Source organism: Haliaeetus albicilla, chromosome 22 (assembly GCF_947461875.1).
Source record: "Haliaeetus albicilla chromosome 22, bHalAlb1.1, whole genome shotgun sequence".
NCBI lineage: Eukaryota > Metazoa > Chordata > Aves > Accipitriformes > Accipitridae > Haliaeetus > Haliaeetus albicilla.
In genome coordinates, this window is record NC_091504.1 from 10,010,561 (window position 1) to 10,027,562 (window position 17,002).

Below are 17,002 nucleotides of genomic sequence, written 5' to 3' on the forward strand. Positions count from 1 at the left end.
AAGAGCAGCTCCAGCCGAACCAGCTCTGCTCTGAGTCCTTGGCTATTTAGTTATTCCTTTGAAGGATCTCCATTGGGCCTCATTGCTGTGGGCATTGCTGGTGGATGCAGGCTTGTTCTCTCACTTGTATCCAGGTGAACAGAACTGTGGTCGTGTTGGAGAAAGCAGGTGTGTGATGGTGAGGATGCTCTGAATTTCAAAAGAACACGCAAAGAAAGCTGGCCTGAATGGCTCAGATGCTGTGGCTTCCATCCTTCCTGAATATAAAGTCTGTCTTCTGGTGGGTCCAGTGTTTGTTTTTGTTATTTCCTCTAAGATTTTTTTAGATAACTATTCAGTGTGGTTTTATATAACTTTCCATAGGAAATGTTGTCATTTGCGGCAGTTTTGATCTCATTTGCCAGTGAGGTGTTTTTATTTAGCACAACAAACAGTGATTCTTAGCTGCTTTTAGTACCGAGAGTCTTTGCCATAGAGGTTGGGTGGCTTTTGGTCTAATGTAATTTTTGGTTTGGGGTATTGTGTTCTTTTTAGGGGAGGTTGCTAGTTTTGGCAGTTCCTTTTCCATCAATTGTTTATTGATGTCATATTTTCTAAATGAACAATGTTGTAATCGCTAAGAGGCATTAATTTACCAAGAAAATTGCTCTTGAGGTGGGTGCATAGGCAGCAGCTATTCCAAAAGCAACCAGAGCCAGTGTTTACTGCTGTCTTGAGAGTCATACCACAGCTGTGTTCTTAGCTTTCCTTGTGTCCCGAACCCTTACGGTACTTGTGATGAATATGAGAGCTGATAGAAAAAAACCTTACAAATGCAGAATTTCAGTGAAAAATGATATCTTCGTTAAAATACAGTGTTAGGATTTTGCTGGTTTTGTCTTTTGTTTTCTAATGTGGGGTCATGGCTGCACCGACAAAAGCATTTTTGTGAATCTTACCTTGCTGTAAAATTGAGGCAATGACTGTGTCCATGGTACTCGTGGATCAGCCAGTAATTTACAGTGCATCTATTTTACTAGTAATGAAAATAAATCTGGAACAGGGTCTTCTGGAGCCCCATTGAATTGTTGCAATGAGTTAAACATGTACTAAAATAGTTTCTGTGATCACTCTTTCCTGCTTCTTTGTTAAAGAGGAGCTGAAGAACGTGTAGACCCAGGCAGAGTACTGAGACAACTGTGCTTTGAGGCTGCTGGGGACCCTAGAGCGAAGGGCTCTGCCGGCTCTGCATAGGTACTGCTAACCCAACAGGCAGCTGTGGTCACCTTTGAATAGGGTGCAAGAACAAGGCTTGTGTAGAGGATCCTTCCTCTGGATACACTTCCAGTGCTGGCAGTCAGTTGTTTATAATTGGAATTGTTAATATTGGAGTTGTTAATGTGATTATACTTGATATCCATTCTGGCGATGTTCACTGTGGCACTGGACCAGCAGTAGTATCCTCACTTTCTGCATAGGCATGCTGACATGCATCAGCCATATGGTAGCTGGTAATGGATCTCTAGGTGGAAGCCAGCTCCTTTTGAGGACCAGGCAGTGCTGACTCTAGAGGCTTCCCTAGGGAATGGGAGTGCTGGTCAGTGCTGGCTTCTCATGCCCTGTGCTTGACATACCTGCTAATAGCTCCAGTGACAGTATCGTCTTCAGTCCATGCCCAGATGTAGCCTATAAGTGGTGTGCTATGACCAGACTATTAGGATGTGGGTGCTGGAAATGTGGCTATTGCATGGGGTGGCAGGCTGGTGTTCTCTGTGCAAAGCTGCAGGGTGTGTTCATGGAGAAACACAGAGAGGATGAAGATGCCAAGGTACTCCAGAAGGTTTTCCACTGCTCCCCCCTCTTTTCTGGTTATGTTTTATGCTCAGACTGTTGCCCTTGCTGGTATCTAGGTAGGTTGTAGATGGCTCTGTATTGGGTTTACTCTCGAAGGTGGACTTGGTTGCTGATTGCTCATCGCCTGGGCCCTGCACAGGCATGCTGGCTAGTGCTGTGAACCTGCTTCTGTCATCTGGGTTACACGTGCTTAGGAGATGGAAAAGGCAGCCCCTCTGCCCAGTCTGCTCTACTTGACTCCCTTCCACCTAGTTGCTTTGTGGGTGCCACAGGCCATAGGTGAGCAGGGGAAACTCATCCCTTGGGAACTCTTCTGTGGAAGCTGCCCATGCGTGAGGCTTGTCAGCTCTAGAGAAATCTGTGGATGGTTTGGATGTTTTTGCATCTAATGACCCCACCAAAATCTCACTCTGCCTCTGGTGATATAGTAGTATTTTATTCCTGCTGCACTCAACACCTGCACTGAGGGTGCTTCTCAGAAGATTATTTAAGCCTCAGGAGGTGCAGAACCCACCACCTCCCTTGTGATAATTGCTAGCTTCCCACAGTGCTACAAGTGTGAGTTTTTGGCTGTGTTTTCATGATTGCTTTAAACTCTGTTGCCTTGAGAACCAGTCCAGTTGTCTGGCTCCAGCTGCTCTTTTTGTTCCTGCTTCTTCCCCTTTCCTTCTGCTGGCACAAGTGTTTGTGGAGCCATGTGGTGACTTGGATCAGGGAAGGAGCTTGGGCTGAAACAAACCATTTTCTTTGCTGAGCTAATGTGGGTTGGTTCCCAGTGTGGATCACCCAACAGCTGCAGGGATGCTCGTGCCAGCACGAGGTGGGGGGCAATGCAGAGGGCTGGGGGCACTGCTTTTTCTGTTGGCTTGCATCTCTTTCAAGTGGCCATGACTTCTTTATAGCTTGAATTTTGAGTGTTGGCTTCTGTGTCCTTGTAACTGTTCTGCCTTTTGTGTGCTCCAACAAAAGGACCTTGAAGGTCAGAGTCTGTTGCCTGTGTGAATGTTCGCAGGTTGCAGTTGGGGGGGCATCTTTTAACCTGTATTTGGAGAAGTTCAACTACAGATCTGGGGACTAACAGGAATCAGAAGAGTTTTTTGAGCTCCCTGTTCTTCCTCTCTCTTCTATATGAGGGCACCAGACCTGGATACCCTTCAGGTCCTGTGTGAAGCTGCTTTGAAAGCTTTTAATGCTGGTGTTCCAGTAGGCGCTCATTTATGGTTGATTTCCATCATGACCCACATCTTTTTCTGAAAATCAAGAAAATCAGTTGCTCAAAGGGACACCAGATCTGCTTTCCTGATCATGGGATATGTTCAGACTTCACTGGCAGATGTTTTTATTACCTCTATTTAAAACCCTGTGCCTTTGTATATAGCTGAACCTTCTCCAAGTTCAGTGGGTCCCAGCTGAAGCTTTGCACTCTTGGTGTGCCTCTTGCATACTAGTATCGTTCTGCAAGACTTTGCATGAAATCCAAACCCTTGGGTTTTTTCTAATGTAGCTTCCTGTTTCCTGTCTAGGGGTCTGCCTGGCCTCTTTTAAGCCAGGAAGTTTCCACTGGTATTTCTCAGCTAATTAAATTAAGTGGTTCATGGTGAGATTCCTCAGCGCGCTGCCTTGGTTGCTTGGGTAGCCGCAGAAGTTAAAGACCTTCCCCATAGCATTCACCCCACCTTGGTGGGTTCCTGCTGGCACAGCTCTGTGGTGGTGCTTGTGTGCTGCTTTTCCACGATCTACTTGCATGCTGCTTTTATGGCTACCTGCTCAGGTGTGTAACTCCTGTTCTAGCTCTTTCTAGAGCACTGGTTGAAAAGAAAACTCCCAGGAGGAAGATTGTGTGCCTTTTAATTCACTCTCTACAAGGCGAAGGCCTTTGTTCCATTGGAGCCAGGACGAAGGCTTTTGCTACCCCAGATCCATTTCTTCTATGTTGTACTTCGACATAAAGTTTCAAAGACAGTTTGGGCAGGGACAGGCCTTTCCAGTGTGCCACAGTGGCCTGCAGGAAAGCTATGTCTTTTAATAAGAGGTTAGCTGTTCCCCAGCCCTCCTGTCTGGTCCTTCTCCAGAGGAGAGTGCAGGGGCTCAGCGTGCTGCATGCGTGGTGGTGGGGGCAAATGCAGTTCCCTGAGCACTGGTCTGCTAGGCTGGGGATGGAGGAGCACTGTTTCACATAAGCAAGGGATAAAGGCTAGGGCTGTAGTTTGATGTTGCAGCTAAGCTGCTATCGTGCTGAGCTATCACTGAATAGGCTGGTCCTACCCTTCCTCTCTCAGGTAGCACAGAGCTTATCTGAAATCGTCTGAGCCTCTTCAGGATGCCAGATCAACAGGAAATAATTTACTAGGGTTAGTTTTGTGCTGATAAAACACCTTGAAGTGGCTCACTGGAGTAAGGCAAGACTGCTTTCTGGGCAGCAGCTAGCTGTCAGATTGGCTTGCTTGCAAGTGGAAGGCAGGGCCTTGGGGAGCTGTTGCTGTTGGCTGTGTGATTTGGTGCAGGCTGTTGTAGGCAGCATCAGTCTCTACCAGCACCCAAGCAGAGCTTGTGCGTGGCAGAGGGCGGCGAGAGGGGCAGTGCATAGTGTGTGGGAATGGTAGTCCTGCCAGATCCCTGCTGTGCAGGGCTAAAAGGGCAGTGTGTCTGCCTAGCTCACTGCCAGGCTTGTGCGCAGAGGTGCCTGGATTACTCAGACCCCAGCTTCTGCTTGGCAGCCTGTGGGTCTGCAAAGCCTAACGGCATCTCCTCTGAGCTCAGCCCTGAGGGTCAGGAAAGCAGGAGAGAGCCCTCCACAGGGCCGCTGCCAGGGCAGTGCCGATGGCCTTGTTTCATTTCCAAGGTAGTTTCTTGGGGTGGGACATGGTGGTGGTCTCAACCGAAGCCTGGGTGTTGCTGTGCCCTTGGCAGCTTTCCCCAAGAGTGCAGGGTCACAGGCCTGTTCCACCTTCCCTGTCCCTGCCTGCCCTCAGTTCCTCCATCTGGCTTGTTTTAAAGGTCTGGCTCGCGCCTGGTATTTGAGATATTATTCGTAACTTGTTGGGTCTGATCCATGCTAGATGGTTTTATTGGCAGCCACGAGACTGAAACCCCACTGCTCCTCTTCTCCTTGGACTTCCTGCCTTTTCCCTGCTGTGCCAGCAGAAATCCTCCTGGAGAGAGAGGCACAGCCAGCAGCCCGCTGTCTCCCCTGGCTTGCTCTGTCTGGAGAACACGTTTAGGATCCTGGTTTCTTTGGTGTCTCTCCACCTGGATGCCTTCTGGTGTGCCTCAACCAGAATAGCTGCATGGGTAGACCCCTTCAGGTACGCGGGACTTGCCTGGGACTCTGCATAGCAGGCACTGCAAATACAGCCTTTGCAGTGATGGGGGTTTGAAAAATGGAGGAAAACAGCTGGAGGCTGACCATGGGACGTGGTGATTGGATTGCAGTGGAGTAGCCCCAGTGTCTGTTACCTCCTGGGGGTGTCTGTAAGAACATGCAGATGCTGTGCTAGAGAGGAGCAGTGTTGTTGGAAAAAGCAGATGATGTGTATTTGTGTGGTAGGGTTGAATGAAGTTGTTTTTTTGTTTTGTTTTTTTCATTTGGGATTTTTTTTGGGAAAAAAAAAGCTTTATTTTAAATGAGAATACTGGTAAAATGGAAATTTTGGAAGAAAAAAATCAACAAGGGCATAGCTTCAGTTGTCTTTTTAAATGGAAGGATGGTCTGTCTTTGAAATGACTATGCAAATCCCTGAATGTATTTGAGATGCCTGTCAGTTTTAGGAGCATGCTGAAGCTTCTGTACAAGGCTTTTCCTTCTCTCTTTGGGTCAGTGGATTTCACTAAGCAGCTTTTCTTGATCATGTGCCAACTTCGGAATTTAATGCGCTCTCCCTCTTTCTTAGCCTGACCCACAGCACAGTGGATTTGGCTTTTGTTCTGGTACTGTGACCTTGCTTTGGCATGGAGCTTTTGAAGATGACTTTCCCAGGGTATCTGCAACCTACAAGTTTTTTGTTTTGTTTGTTTATTTTAATTGAAATGGACTTTATTAATAATTTTTGTGCTGCTACCGCAGTTCTACATGCAGCTGATCAGTTAGAAGAAGCTAGATTTACAAATGCTGTGTGTTCAGCCTGTGTGCTGGAGAAGAGTTTGTATTTCCAGATTCCTCAGTTTTGTGATGCTGAGGGAACAGCTTCTGAGCTGACTGAGCAGTGCAGGTGGTGGCACCAGGACTGGGACTGTGCCAGCACTGGGAATAGAAGTCCAGGCAGGTATTGGGCCATTCCACCTTTTTCCAGTCTCTTCGGACAGTCTCCTTACCCACGTCTCCAATGGCTCTTACGTGGGTTTGGTAATAATGGAGACCTCTCCTGATGCCACCTGTTGGAATCGCTATCCTGACGGTTTACAAAAGTTGAGTGTCCAGCCCCAGTGACAGTTCACAAAAGCTTGAAAGCATGAACATTTCCACTTACCCAGGATGAAGATATTTAGCTGATGTCTAGGTTGGTGGAGCATTTTCTGGACTTTGGGAGACACTGCAAACCACAAGCACAGGTGAGAGGTCTGGAACAGTTCCTGTCCAAGGACTGAGCAGCTGGATGTGGATCCTGCTGTGTTTGTGGGAAGAGAAGATAGTAGGAAGGACATGGAAGAGATCTGTAGAGTCAGGATTGGCATGGAGAAAGAGGATAGGGAAATGCTGTTCACTCTTCTAGCCCAAGAACTACAGGGCATCAAGTAAACCCAGGAAGTGGCAGGTTCAGAAACAAAGTGAAGAACATGGCTTGTCACACAGCATGTGTTTCAGCTGTGGAGCTCTTTGTCATGTGCAGTTACAAATACGAAAAGTTTGCTTGGATTAAAAAATGAGTTGGATAAATTCTGGAAGAAAAATCATTAAATGGATATGGAGATGGATACAGACCCATTAAATGCAAAGACATCTCTGGCACAAGAAGCCTCTGAGTTATTCATAGCACATGCCATGGCTCTGTCCAGGGAGATAGGACTGTTGAGTGATACTGTACTCTGTACATCCTCTGTTGGAAATGAGATACTGGCTTTAGATGGACATTTGGCCTGACCTTGCATGGCTCTGCTGTGTATGTTCCTATCCTGCTGCTGTCAGTGACCTCTTGAAAACCCTTGTTAGGACAGTACGGAGAAACTGGGATTGAGAATATGGGACTGCTCAAATGAAATATGGTCAATGCAATCGACTTTGAAACAAAGCCCATTGGCCGGATCAAATATGTGGACACTGTATCCAGAATTGCTAACCCCTAAGGGGTTAGTGTGAAACACAGCATGTGCTTTTAGTGCAGTGCTGAGACAGAAATCGGTGACTGCAGCACTTTCAGTGAGGACCAGGTGTAATAAGGGGTGTCACCTACCTTGCAAAGACTGTGTTCAACCATCCAGCTGTACATCTACGTACACTAGTCTATACATCTATGTATACAGCTGGATCCACATTCAGTCTCACTGTTAACTTCCTGGAGACCTGCCTCTTCTGTCCGTACCCCAGTCTCTTCTGTGCCCTGGGTCGGAGGCAGTTGGCTGGCTTGTGCTGTGGCTGTGTATTCACAGCGTGCAGAGAGAGAATCAGGCCCTGCTAGGGCAAGTGCTGCAAGTTTCATATTCTGTCTTTGTAAGGTTTGTTCTTGACCACTCCAAATGCACACATGTAGTGGGGAATGCTGAACAGCTCTGCCTTCACTGTACTCTTTTATCGGGAAATGAACATTTTTGTAAGTAAAAAAGGTCAAACTGATAGAAGAAATTGCAGACGGTTTGCAGTCACCCTTGAAACTCACCTGGTTTTTAAATACTGAGTGCACTTACACAATTATATATGCATTTTGGTGCTTTGCTATTTAAAGAACTCTTTAACTGCTGAAGTTGGGAGAAAGCAGTCCATTGCTCTGTCAGCAATGTGAATTTAATCTTGAGATCTTCTTGCCTAAAGTACAAAGTTGAGTCAACTTTGGGGATACTCACAAGGCCACGGGCTTGACCCCATGATTGTGCATGCTCTGTTCTCTTCTTCTTGTGTGGCATGTGTGCACGCTGCTGGAAATCCCCATGCACTAGTCTGCAAGGGTCGCAATGAAGCCAGTGTGATGGATACATGGACATCCCTGCCTGTGGCAATTTAGGAAGGGGGACTGAAAACAGATTTCATTGGAAAATCTTTCGCGGAGTGCAGCATTGTTGCAGCAGCTTTTGGGCAATACAGGAGTGATTCATGCACTGCTTTCCTGGCTTGGCCTCGCTGTTTGATAAAGCTGCAAATCTTACACGTTTGTATGCTTTACATCCAAAGCACCTGCTCACAAAGGCAGCTCTGTAGGTGGACAGGAAGGAAGCTGAGTGATGTTTGCTCATTGAAGAGATGCTGGAAAAAGAAACGTTGCTAGTTCAGAGGCTCTGAATTTGCCCTTGAAGGCACAGAGAGGAGGCTCTTGATTTGTGCCATGAGGGGCATGTGTGAAATAGGTTGTGTTTGGTCATGCCGGAGTGGTGGCTCTGTACCTCTTGGCTGGTTTCTGATTAGAGCATCTCACGAAGGTATGTGTTCGTGATCCTCATGGGTAAATGCTGGAGCTCTTTGCATTGCACCAAGGGAGTTTTTCAGATATGAGAAATCTGCTTTGTTTTCTGACCTCACAATGAAAACAAATTTGCCCATTCTGTATGCAAGACTGAAAGCTGTCTTGTAGTGATTTACCCTTACCAAGAGCAGGCGGGAGTTCCCCTAATACTCTCACTATTCTCATCTTATAGGAAGTTAGAACAGATGCATTTAGTCATCCCTGTGGCTAGGGGTGGAGGGAAGGAAGGAATTGTGCCCCTGTAATGTACAGCACTGCGTCTGTGCACACAGGACTGTGGTGTATGTAGAAAGGGCATGTCTGTACAGGCTAGCTCATGAATTCCCAGACTTTTGGGGGCCTGTGGTATTTGCTGAAACCCAACCTTCATCCACCTACAGCTGAGTCCTCCCTTTCTGTCATTCCGGCTCAGCTGAGCGTGGCGCTCCTGGCAGCCAGCCCAGCTTGCGCGACTGAGCTAGCAGCTGGTCTTCAGCTCATTTTAGATGAGATTCTCTTCTAACCCAATCCAGATCATCCCCCACTCCCTTTTGCTGACCTATTTCCCCCCCTGCCATGTATCTTTTGCAATGGTAAGCTTCACTGTTTGGGTAGCTTCCTTTCCAGAGCAGCTGCAGCGAGCTGTGGGAATATGGTGGAAATGTCGTGAAAAGCAGTGCGTGTTTCAGAGAACCAGTCCCTGATTTAGGTTGGGAGGGACCTTTGCAGGTTGTCTGGGTCTGCTGTACAAGGCAGGGGTAATTCAGGCTGCTCAGGGCCTCTTTTAGTTGAGTGCCAAATGTCTTGTAGGATGGAGGTCCCTCTGCCTCTGGTCCTGTCCTAGGACTTGGCTAATCTCAAGGAAGAATCCTTGCATAATAAACTCATTGTGCATTTAAAATAAATTGACTGTGTTAACATTGTGAGTGCACTGAGTTTTAATCCAAATGGAGAGCTTTTCTCCTACTCTCTTTCAAATCATGTGTGCCTGCTAAATTAACTGGATGCTTATTCCATCTGTCCACCATGGTGGGGGAAGAGGCTGGGACTCTTGGTTTGGTTTTTTTTGGGGGGGGGAGGGGGTTTGTTTGTTTGTTTGTTTGTTTTTTTTTTGTCCCTTATGGGGCCTGTGGCCTAGGACAATGCAAGGAGGGAGCTGAGAGAAAATGGATCAGTTTTCCCATTCAGCACACATACTTACCACTGCTAGCTTGTGGTTGTGTATGTGCTAGCAGAGGAAGAAATATGGGCTTGTAGAATAACTTAGGCTGGAAGGTACTTGTGGAGGTATCTGAGCTGATCTCCCTCCAATGAAATCTATTTTCTTAATTGTTTCTCTGAGTGTGCACAGTAAAGTTGGTGCTCTGCCAGCCTGAAAGAGTCACAGGGCCCCTGTCCTACTGCATGCAACCTAAACAGGAGGAGAAAGCTGCAGTATAGTAGAGTGGGCAAGATGACAGTGAGTCACTCTGGTTACTTTAGCATTTTGGTAACACAGCGGTTTTTATTTAAATACCGTATCATTATTATTTATGTATGAAAACCACTCTTAGTTCAGGATTAGTGCCAGTTCTCTAATGTTCATACTATACTTGTATTACTCTGTGCACTATGTTGTGTTTCTAGAAAATTATTACATCTAAAAGAGATTAGAACCAGCAATGAGAAATGGCCACTTGCTAATTGCTAAGTAGTAAAGTAGGAAAGTGTGGTGCTTGGCTTTGGGTGGGCAAGGGTGCCTGTGTGAGTCACAAGCTGTTTTTAGAGGGAGGTCAGTGGCTTTTGGTACTGCAGTTAGCTGGTTGGATGGGATCCAGATCTCATTAAGATTTAATTCATGACTGGTTCTTGAGGAATCTGGATCTCACAGTAGTCTCAGCAAAAATCTTAATGGGAGGTGACTCTCCAACTTGTGACTGTGGTCTCTGGCACCTGGCTTGACGTCCTGTGGGCCTTAGAAATGCCCCATGTCCTCCGACTGCCTGGTCCTGGCTGACCAGCATGGACACAAGCTGTGACACCAGAACCCTCACGAGGCACTTTGGGAAGCCGTCCAACGTGGGGCTTGGGTCCCATCAGTCACAGCCTGGAGGAGGGTGCTCTGCTCGGCCCTGCTGACACGTACCATGTCAGGGATGAGACTGGCCCCCTCCTGACTGTGATTTCTTTCCTCTCCTAGGCCTGAGGACAAACGTGGGACGATGTCGGAGGCACGACACGACAGCACGAGCAGTTTACAGCGGAAGAAGCCACCATGGTTAAAACTGGACATCCCGGTGCCGGTGCCCATGTCGGTGCCAGAAGAGCCCCAGCCTGTGCAGGTACAGAGACTGGGGGCAGGAGGGAGGGTCTGCAGAGCCATGGAGGGGGTGTGCAGAGCCCCACTGCGCTGAGAGCCTGCCTGTGCCTGTGGTCTCCGGCAGTCCTGGCTGAGAGAAAGGCAGCGTGTGATGGCAGGTCACGAGGCCATGTGAGAAAGGACAGAGCCATTGGGTAAATTTATGATCAGTAATTAACTCCCCCTTGAAGGGGATGTGGGAGGGAAGAGGGTGGGTTGCTGATGTGCTCAGATCAGTGGACGTGACTGTTTGGATGTGGGGATTGTGAAAAGTGTCCTGGCTGGGGGATATGGGAGTGAGGTATTCAAACAAGCATTTCTTAAGGGGACTGGAGGAGTGAAGGGCTCATAGACAAACATGAGGGCCTGGAAGTGCTGGAGCTTATGCTGAAATGAGCAAGGAATGAGTCTTGACTTATGAATAGCCAAGATAATGACAGGCTCTCATCAGTAACAGCAGAGAAAGAACAGTTACTGGCAACACAAAGCTGTTACCGGCATGAGGAACATAAGAAAATCATGTGGGATGAGAAATAAGTAATATTGAAGAGTGGTGCAGTGGAGATGGGGTGATAGGTTAATAAGAACCGTGCGAAGTATGAGAGTAAAACATCTGTATTTGTGCTGGGAATAGGAAGAACAACGGGAATTTCCGCTACAAGGTGGCAAAAACTCTCATGTAGGGGTGAGACCTGGGTAGGATGATTGCTGGCTGCTCATGTGACCTTACTGCAGGAACAGAGACTACCTGCGCCAAAGGCAGAGCTGGAGGGTTCTTACTGCCCAGCTCCATGGGTGGGATGCAGTGCCTGGGTTCAGTTGCTTATGTGAAAGAACAGTTTAGCCATCAGAGAAACGGAGGGTTATACACCGCCCCTGGAGGGGAGTTGAGGACAAGCTTGTCTTAAGAGGGAACTAATGTTGTGCTCGGAATAGCAAGGACTGGTCTCTTCGCCATTCCTTGATCCAGGGAATAAAATGCCCTTCAGTTATGTGACAGCTTCTGGCAGATAAATCTTGGTCCTGGTCTTCCCGTGGAAGGAAAGCGATCGGGGTTCATTCTGCAGGAATTAGAAGTGGAATGCAGGGTTTTAACAGTGCAGGTTGAAACCTTCCAAATCACTTATTTAAGGCTTTGATGGATGTTCTTTTACCTGAAATCTGTAAATCCAGCTGGGCACCTTCTGGAGAGACACTCTGTACTTGTGAAGGAAGCTGGCGAAGGTGATGTTCTCCGGAGATCCGGTGTGCACAGCAGAGGCTGTTGGGATGAGTGCATAATGGGGTCCTTTGCTGTATAACCTGAGTATCTGTGCATTGTTTTTACATAAAACATAACAAAAATGTTAAGGTTAGTGGAAATTATTAGCTTTCTGGGCTAGAGGGGCTGGAGTAGCAAGTAGTCTTGAGGCAGAGACTGTGTCTGACCAAAGAAACAGTTGATCAGGCATTTCCTTGCCAGAGGAACAGTCTGCTTAGCCTGCATTTTACAAATGGGAGATGGTGTCTCTGCCAAGCTGATGAGAAATTAATCTGGGGAGGCAGTTGTGTGAGCTGAGAACAGTCTTGTGAGTTGTGTCGTGTTTGCTAGGTGACATTCAGCCAAGACATGCCAGGAGCTTTCAGATCTGAGTGTGTCCAGACAATTAGGTTATGAACAAAGCTGATGTGGCTTTCCCAGCTTGCTTAGCCTGCACCAGGCAGCAGCTACAGCACAGACCCACCCACAGCTCTCGCAGGCTTTAAATGCAGATTCAGAGTCACTTATGAAGCCAATCTCACTTACTGTGCTTCTCTTCACCTTGTGGAGTGGTCTAGCATTGTGTGATCTGGGTTCCTTCTGGCTAGAAAATAGCTAGAAGGATATGTTGCAGGAACTCATGTAATACACCCCATCTACAAATGGACTTGAATCCATGGGCCAGGCTAGAGCTAGTCTGAACTGAAACTCACTGCAACATGCAGATGCTGTGTCCTTGATACTAACTGTTCTGTTCTGCAGAGCCATTCCTCGCTAACATGAACACAGTCCTTGTTAGCCTGATTTTGCTGCCCAATTGCACGTACCGAGCTTGTGGTTGGGGTGTTGGGTGGCTGTTGAATTGGTAACTAAATGTTTTGCAACCTGACTGGCCTTGTAGAGCATCACTCTGAGAACACTTACTCCCACTCTGAGAACACTGACTGCCTTTTCTTCACAGCCAACGAGACGTCAGGCCTTTCTGCGAAGTGTGAGCATGCCCGCCGACAACACCCGTGTGCCCTCCCTGCCTAATGAAGTGAGGAGACCGGTGCTACAACGACAGACCTCAATCACCCAGACCATCAAGAGGTGAGACACTGAGTTCATGGAGCCTGCTTTGGTGGATTCTGCCATCCGTTGCCATCCTTTATTTGTGGATTTATGGTCCTCTGCTTGTTCCATTGCCTGGCACTTAAGTGGCATGCTATCACAGCAGGATTAGGTTGTCTCCTTTGTTATTTATGATGAGGTTGTGGAAGAGGGTGGGTGCAGATAGGTCCCCAATATATAAGCCCGGTGGTGCTATGTAGCCTGTCTTTAGTAAGTGAGGAGACAAGTCCTTGGAGGAATGTTGTGATCAGGACAATGAATGATTCTTGCCATTTAGAGATGAATTTTGACTGCCCCCATGCTTCAGGGAGCTGGCTGTTTCTGAGTAACAGGATGCCTCAAGCCCTGATGTTTAGCTGAGACTGTATGATGTGGTGTGCTGGGCTTGCTTTGATGCGGTATCTGAGAGCATATGACTTCTGTGGGAGGCAAAAGCCTATCCTGAGCGGTCTAGGGCTCTCAGCAGCTTGGCTCCTAGCACTAGCTCATTGGCAGGTCCTTGAGATGGCTATGGGGGGGTGATGGAGAGTAGGGAGAGGCTGCTCTGGTCCTGTCCCCCACACCTGCACAGGGGGTTATCATTTGTCCCCAAAAACCAGGGGTCTCTAAGACCCGGCCTCACAGCTGGATGCTCTTTTTCTCCCTGTGGCAAAGGCTTATCCCGGTTTGTCCAAAGGGAGTGGCTCTTCCAGCTGCTCTCCTGAGATGCCTGGCTTGTATCCCTGGCAGTGTGTCAGGCCTGCCTGGATCCCAGGAGCATCCCTGTAGCTCCACAGGTCAGAGGCACTTTCAGCCAGCCAAGCTTCGCCCACTCACAAAGGAGCAACTTTCCAGCTATGGGAGAGACTGACCTCCCATGCACTATTTTCCTTTGCCTCAGACGTTCCCCAGCTGCCTTGGTGGTGAAGCTCTCCCGCAGCAGCTCTCTGTGATCCTGCTTCTTGTGAGGCTGGGAGGGCTAAGCCATGAAGCAGTGTCTGCTCTTTTCAGGGCTATGGGCAGCTTCTGGGCCTCTTCCCTCATGTCCCTGCCCTTGTCCCACTCCTCGCCAGGACAATTAGGCAAGAGCATGTCAAGGATGAGGGAATATCCTGGGAGGGTGCTGCCGAGGCCCTGACAAGAAGCATTGTGCAGGAGGACCAGGGTAACCTTCTCCCCGAGAGGTCCTCACAACATGGAGTGTGTGTGTAGGGTGGAGAGGTTGGGGAACTGTAAACCACTTTGGTGCTGGGGGAACAAATTTGCCCCTGGTGCTACTACACTATAAGACAGACAAGGCATATGTACCTACAGTGAGCAAGGTAGGAGTGCTGGACAGTGGTTGTGAAGCTCCCACACACTGAGGGAGATGCTAATGTCCTGCCTAGCATTGGGGCAGTGGGCAGATACATGTGGCTGTTGCACAAACAGACACTGTGACAAGTCTTCCTCTTGCCTGCCCAGGTTGTAATGGAAGTGCTGGGGCTCAGGTTGGTGGCTGTCTCCCTGCCCGTGCTTGATGGTCTGTGTAGGCATTTTGTACCCTGGGAGTACATGTGGTCCCACAGGGAGTGGCCCAGAGGTGCACAAATGGTTTTGGAAGTCCTGGGAGTCTCCTACTCAGAGTATGTATGTGGGGTGTTCAATGCTATTGCAGTGCTGAGTTGTCTCATGCAGGTTATTGTGCAGCACAGGGGGTGGCCAAGTATCTTCCTCCTGGAGGACTTGCAGCTTGTGGGCAACTTCTACAGAGTGTTGTGGGATGTGGGTAGGAGAGCAGGTGCAGCAATGGGAATGACTTTCCAACGGGCAGAGCTGCAGGAAATGCACATGTGACATGACACTAGCAATGAAAGCATGAAATAAGTGGATCAGAAACAAGGACAGGGAACTGGAAAGTACCAAGGAAAGGCCTAAAAACTGCTGTTTAGCAGAGCTAGGTATGCAGTGGTGAACTGCAGACCATGTATCCATAAAGGTGTCTTGGGGATTTGTTTCGTGAGTCCAGGGAGGCTGACTGCCAGGTTTTCTGCTTAACACAGCCTCCAGGATGCACAGAATGTGAAACCATTCTGGCAGCAGGACTCCACACCATCCTGTTCTCTGGGGCTTGGAGGATGCAGATCAAATGGGAGCCTAAGGTCGAGCTTGTGTGGTCCAGAACATGGCATGAGAGTGGTTCATGTGCCTTAGTATAGGCATCTAACACCACTCGCAGTCTCCCAGCGTGTCCGAGATGTCCATGCAAGGCAGCAGATGTGGCACAGGTAGACTGGTGGACCAGGCAAGATCCTGCCAGGGTCCACCAGAACACGCCCAGGGCACTTCCAGTGGCATCAGACACCTGTATCTAAGCGGATCATATCTTGGCCTGCTGACACCTCCATGGTTTCACACTCTGGTGTCCAAAGCCAGCCAGTGGAATCTGTAGCTGGGCATCTGGGCAGGAGGCGGCAGATCACAGAGGTCTGGGGTTGAGGGGGATTGCAGTATCCCTGGTGTCTTCAAGAGCAATGGGAGATGTATGTCAGAGGTGCACCAAAAGGGTTCAGCAGCCTCCGGGGTTCAAAGATGGTGTTGCGTGGCTTGAGTTTGGTTGGTTGTCTTAGGTCATGCTCTCAACTGGAGGCCACTGTCATGTGCAGTGTGGCACAACTGCTGCTGCTGGGGCTATGGAAGGAGATGGGGAGGTGTTGGATGCAGGTCGCTGCTCCCTTCCACAGCCCTGCAGGCTTCTTCCCTTCAGCTCTCTTTTCTTTGCAGCAGACAGGTACGGTTTCAAAGGAGTCAGACCCTGCCTGTTCATGGGCACCGGGTGGGCAGGAGTTCCCTGAGAAAGCGGCAGTCCCTGCCCCGATCGTTTTTCAGGTACTGGTAGCACTGTGTGAAACCCACTCCTGCATGTGTGTGCAAGGGCTGTTGTGAACTGCACAGATTCTGGCTGTTGCTGGGACCACATTGCCTTCCCAGGGCTGGCCAGGAGGCCTACAAACAGGCAGGAGTGAGAAAGTTCATGTGTGCTTCTAACAAAAACCAATTGTCACTCCTACTAAATGTGTAGGCAGCTGTCAATAAGTAGCATGGACTAACAAGCTGTCCACCCACCAGCCCCACTCCCTCCTGCCTTTCCTAACAAGCTATCATCCTCCTGGTGTTCACCATAGCTGGAATATCTCCCCAGGGCAGCCATAGCGCAGCCTGCCTTTGCTAGCATCAATGCAACATGTGGCATATGCATATGTTGGCCCCAAAGCCTCCTTGGGGCAGAAGGGGAAGGAGAGGAAGCAGCACTGAACAGATGCTAGTCATGTTGGTCCAGATGCAGCTCAGAAACTGGTGAATGGAAGTGTCCATTCTTACCCTGTTGACATCATGGCTTTTTCTAATCCAAATGTGACTGTCTTCTTTTTGAGGTGGAGGTCTTCGTTTACTTAGCACCAACGAGATGAGCCACTCCGGGAATCCAGGGCACAATAGCCCATTGACCAACACCACAAGACTGGAGCTCAGTAAACTTTTTTAAATCAGGCAGACAATGTGACTTTGTGTGTGGCAGGGACTGGACCTAATGCCCAGGAGTCCATTCCTGTCCTACCTTCCTCACTGCTACCCTTGGCCAGATGTCATTCTGGCACTGTGTCCACCTTTGGTGACTGCTTGTGTTTGGTCTTGGGCTTTCAGGGCTGGTTAGCTCAGCACGATAGAAGAGCTAGAGTTGACCTCTGATGTTGGTTCGTTCCTTGTTACAATGCTCCAGGGAGCCTGTAGGATGTGATGGGGCTCCCCAGCTGGATAGGGGCATTCAGCGTCTTCCCAGGGTGCTCCCAATACCCTAAACTCTGTAGTCAGCTCTCCTGGACTATCTTGACTGTGATCAGAGAGTAGGACAGATCTCTACCCTGGCCCTGGACC

The 17,002-nt window shown here is 48.7% G+C and overlaps 1 protein-coding gene across 8 annotated transcripts in view; it reads left to right on the top strand.

Annotated features, from left to right (window-relative positions):
• RHBDF1 (rhomboid 5 homolog 1) overlaps window positions 1-17,002 on the top strand; it is a 39,052-nt gene that overhangs the window by 6,880 nt on the left and 15,170 nt on the right. For 5 of the 8 annotated variants that reach the window (XM_069809838.1, XM_069809837.1, XM_069809840.1 and 2 more), the window contains exons 2-4: window positions 10,600-10,741; window positions 12,960-13,090; window positions 15,854-15,958. In XM_069809838.1, the coding sequence (XP_069665939.1) occupies window positions 10,622-10,741; window positions 12,960-13,090; window positions 15,854-15,958 (356 nt within the window). In that variant the 5' untranslated portion in view covers window positions 10,600-10,621. The remainder of the gene's footprint in view (window positions 1-10,599; window positions 10,742-12,959; window positions 13,091-15,853; window positions 15,959-17,002) is intronic. The other 3 variants (XM_069809842.1, XM_069809845.1, XM_069809843.1) reach the window with 2 other exon arrangements.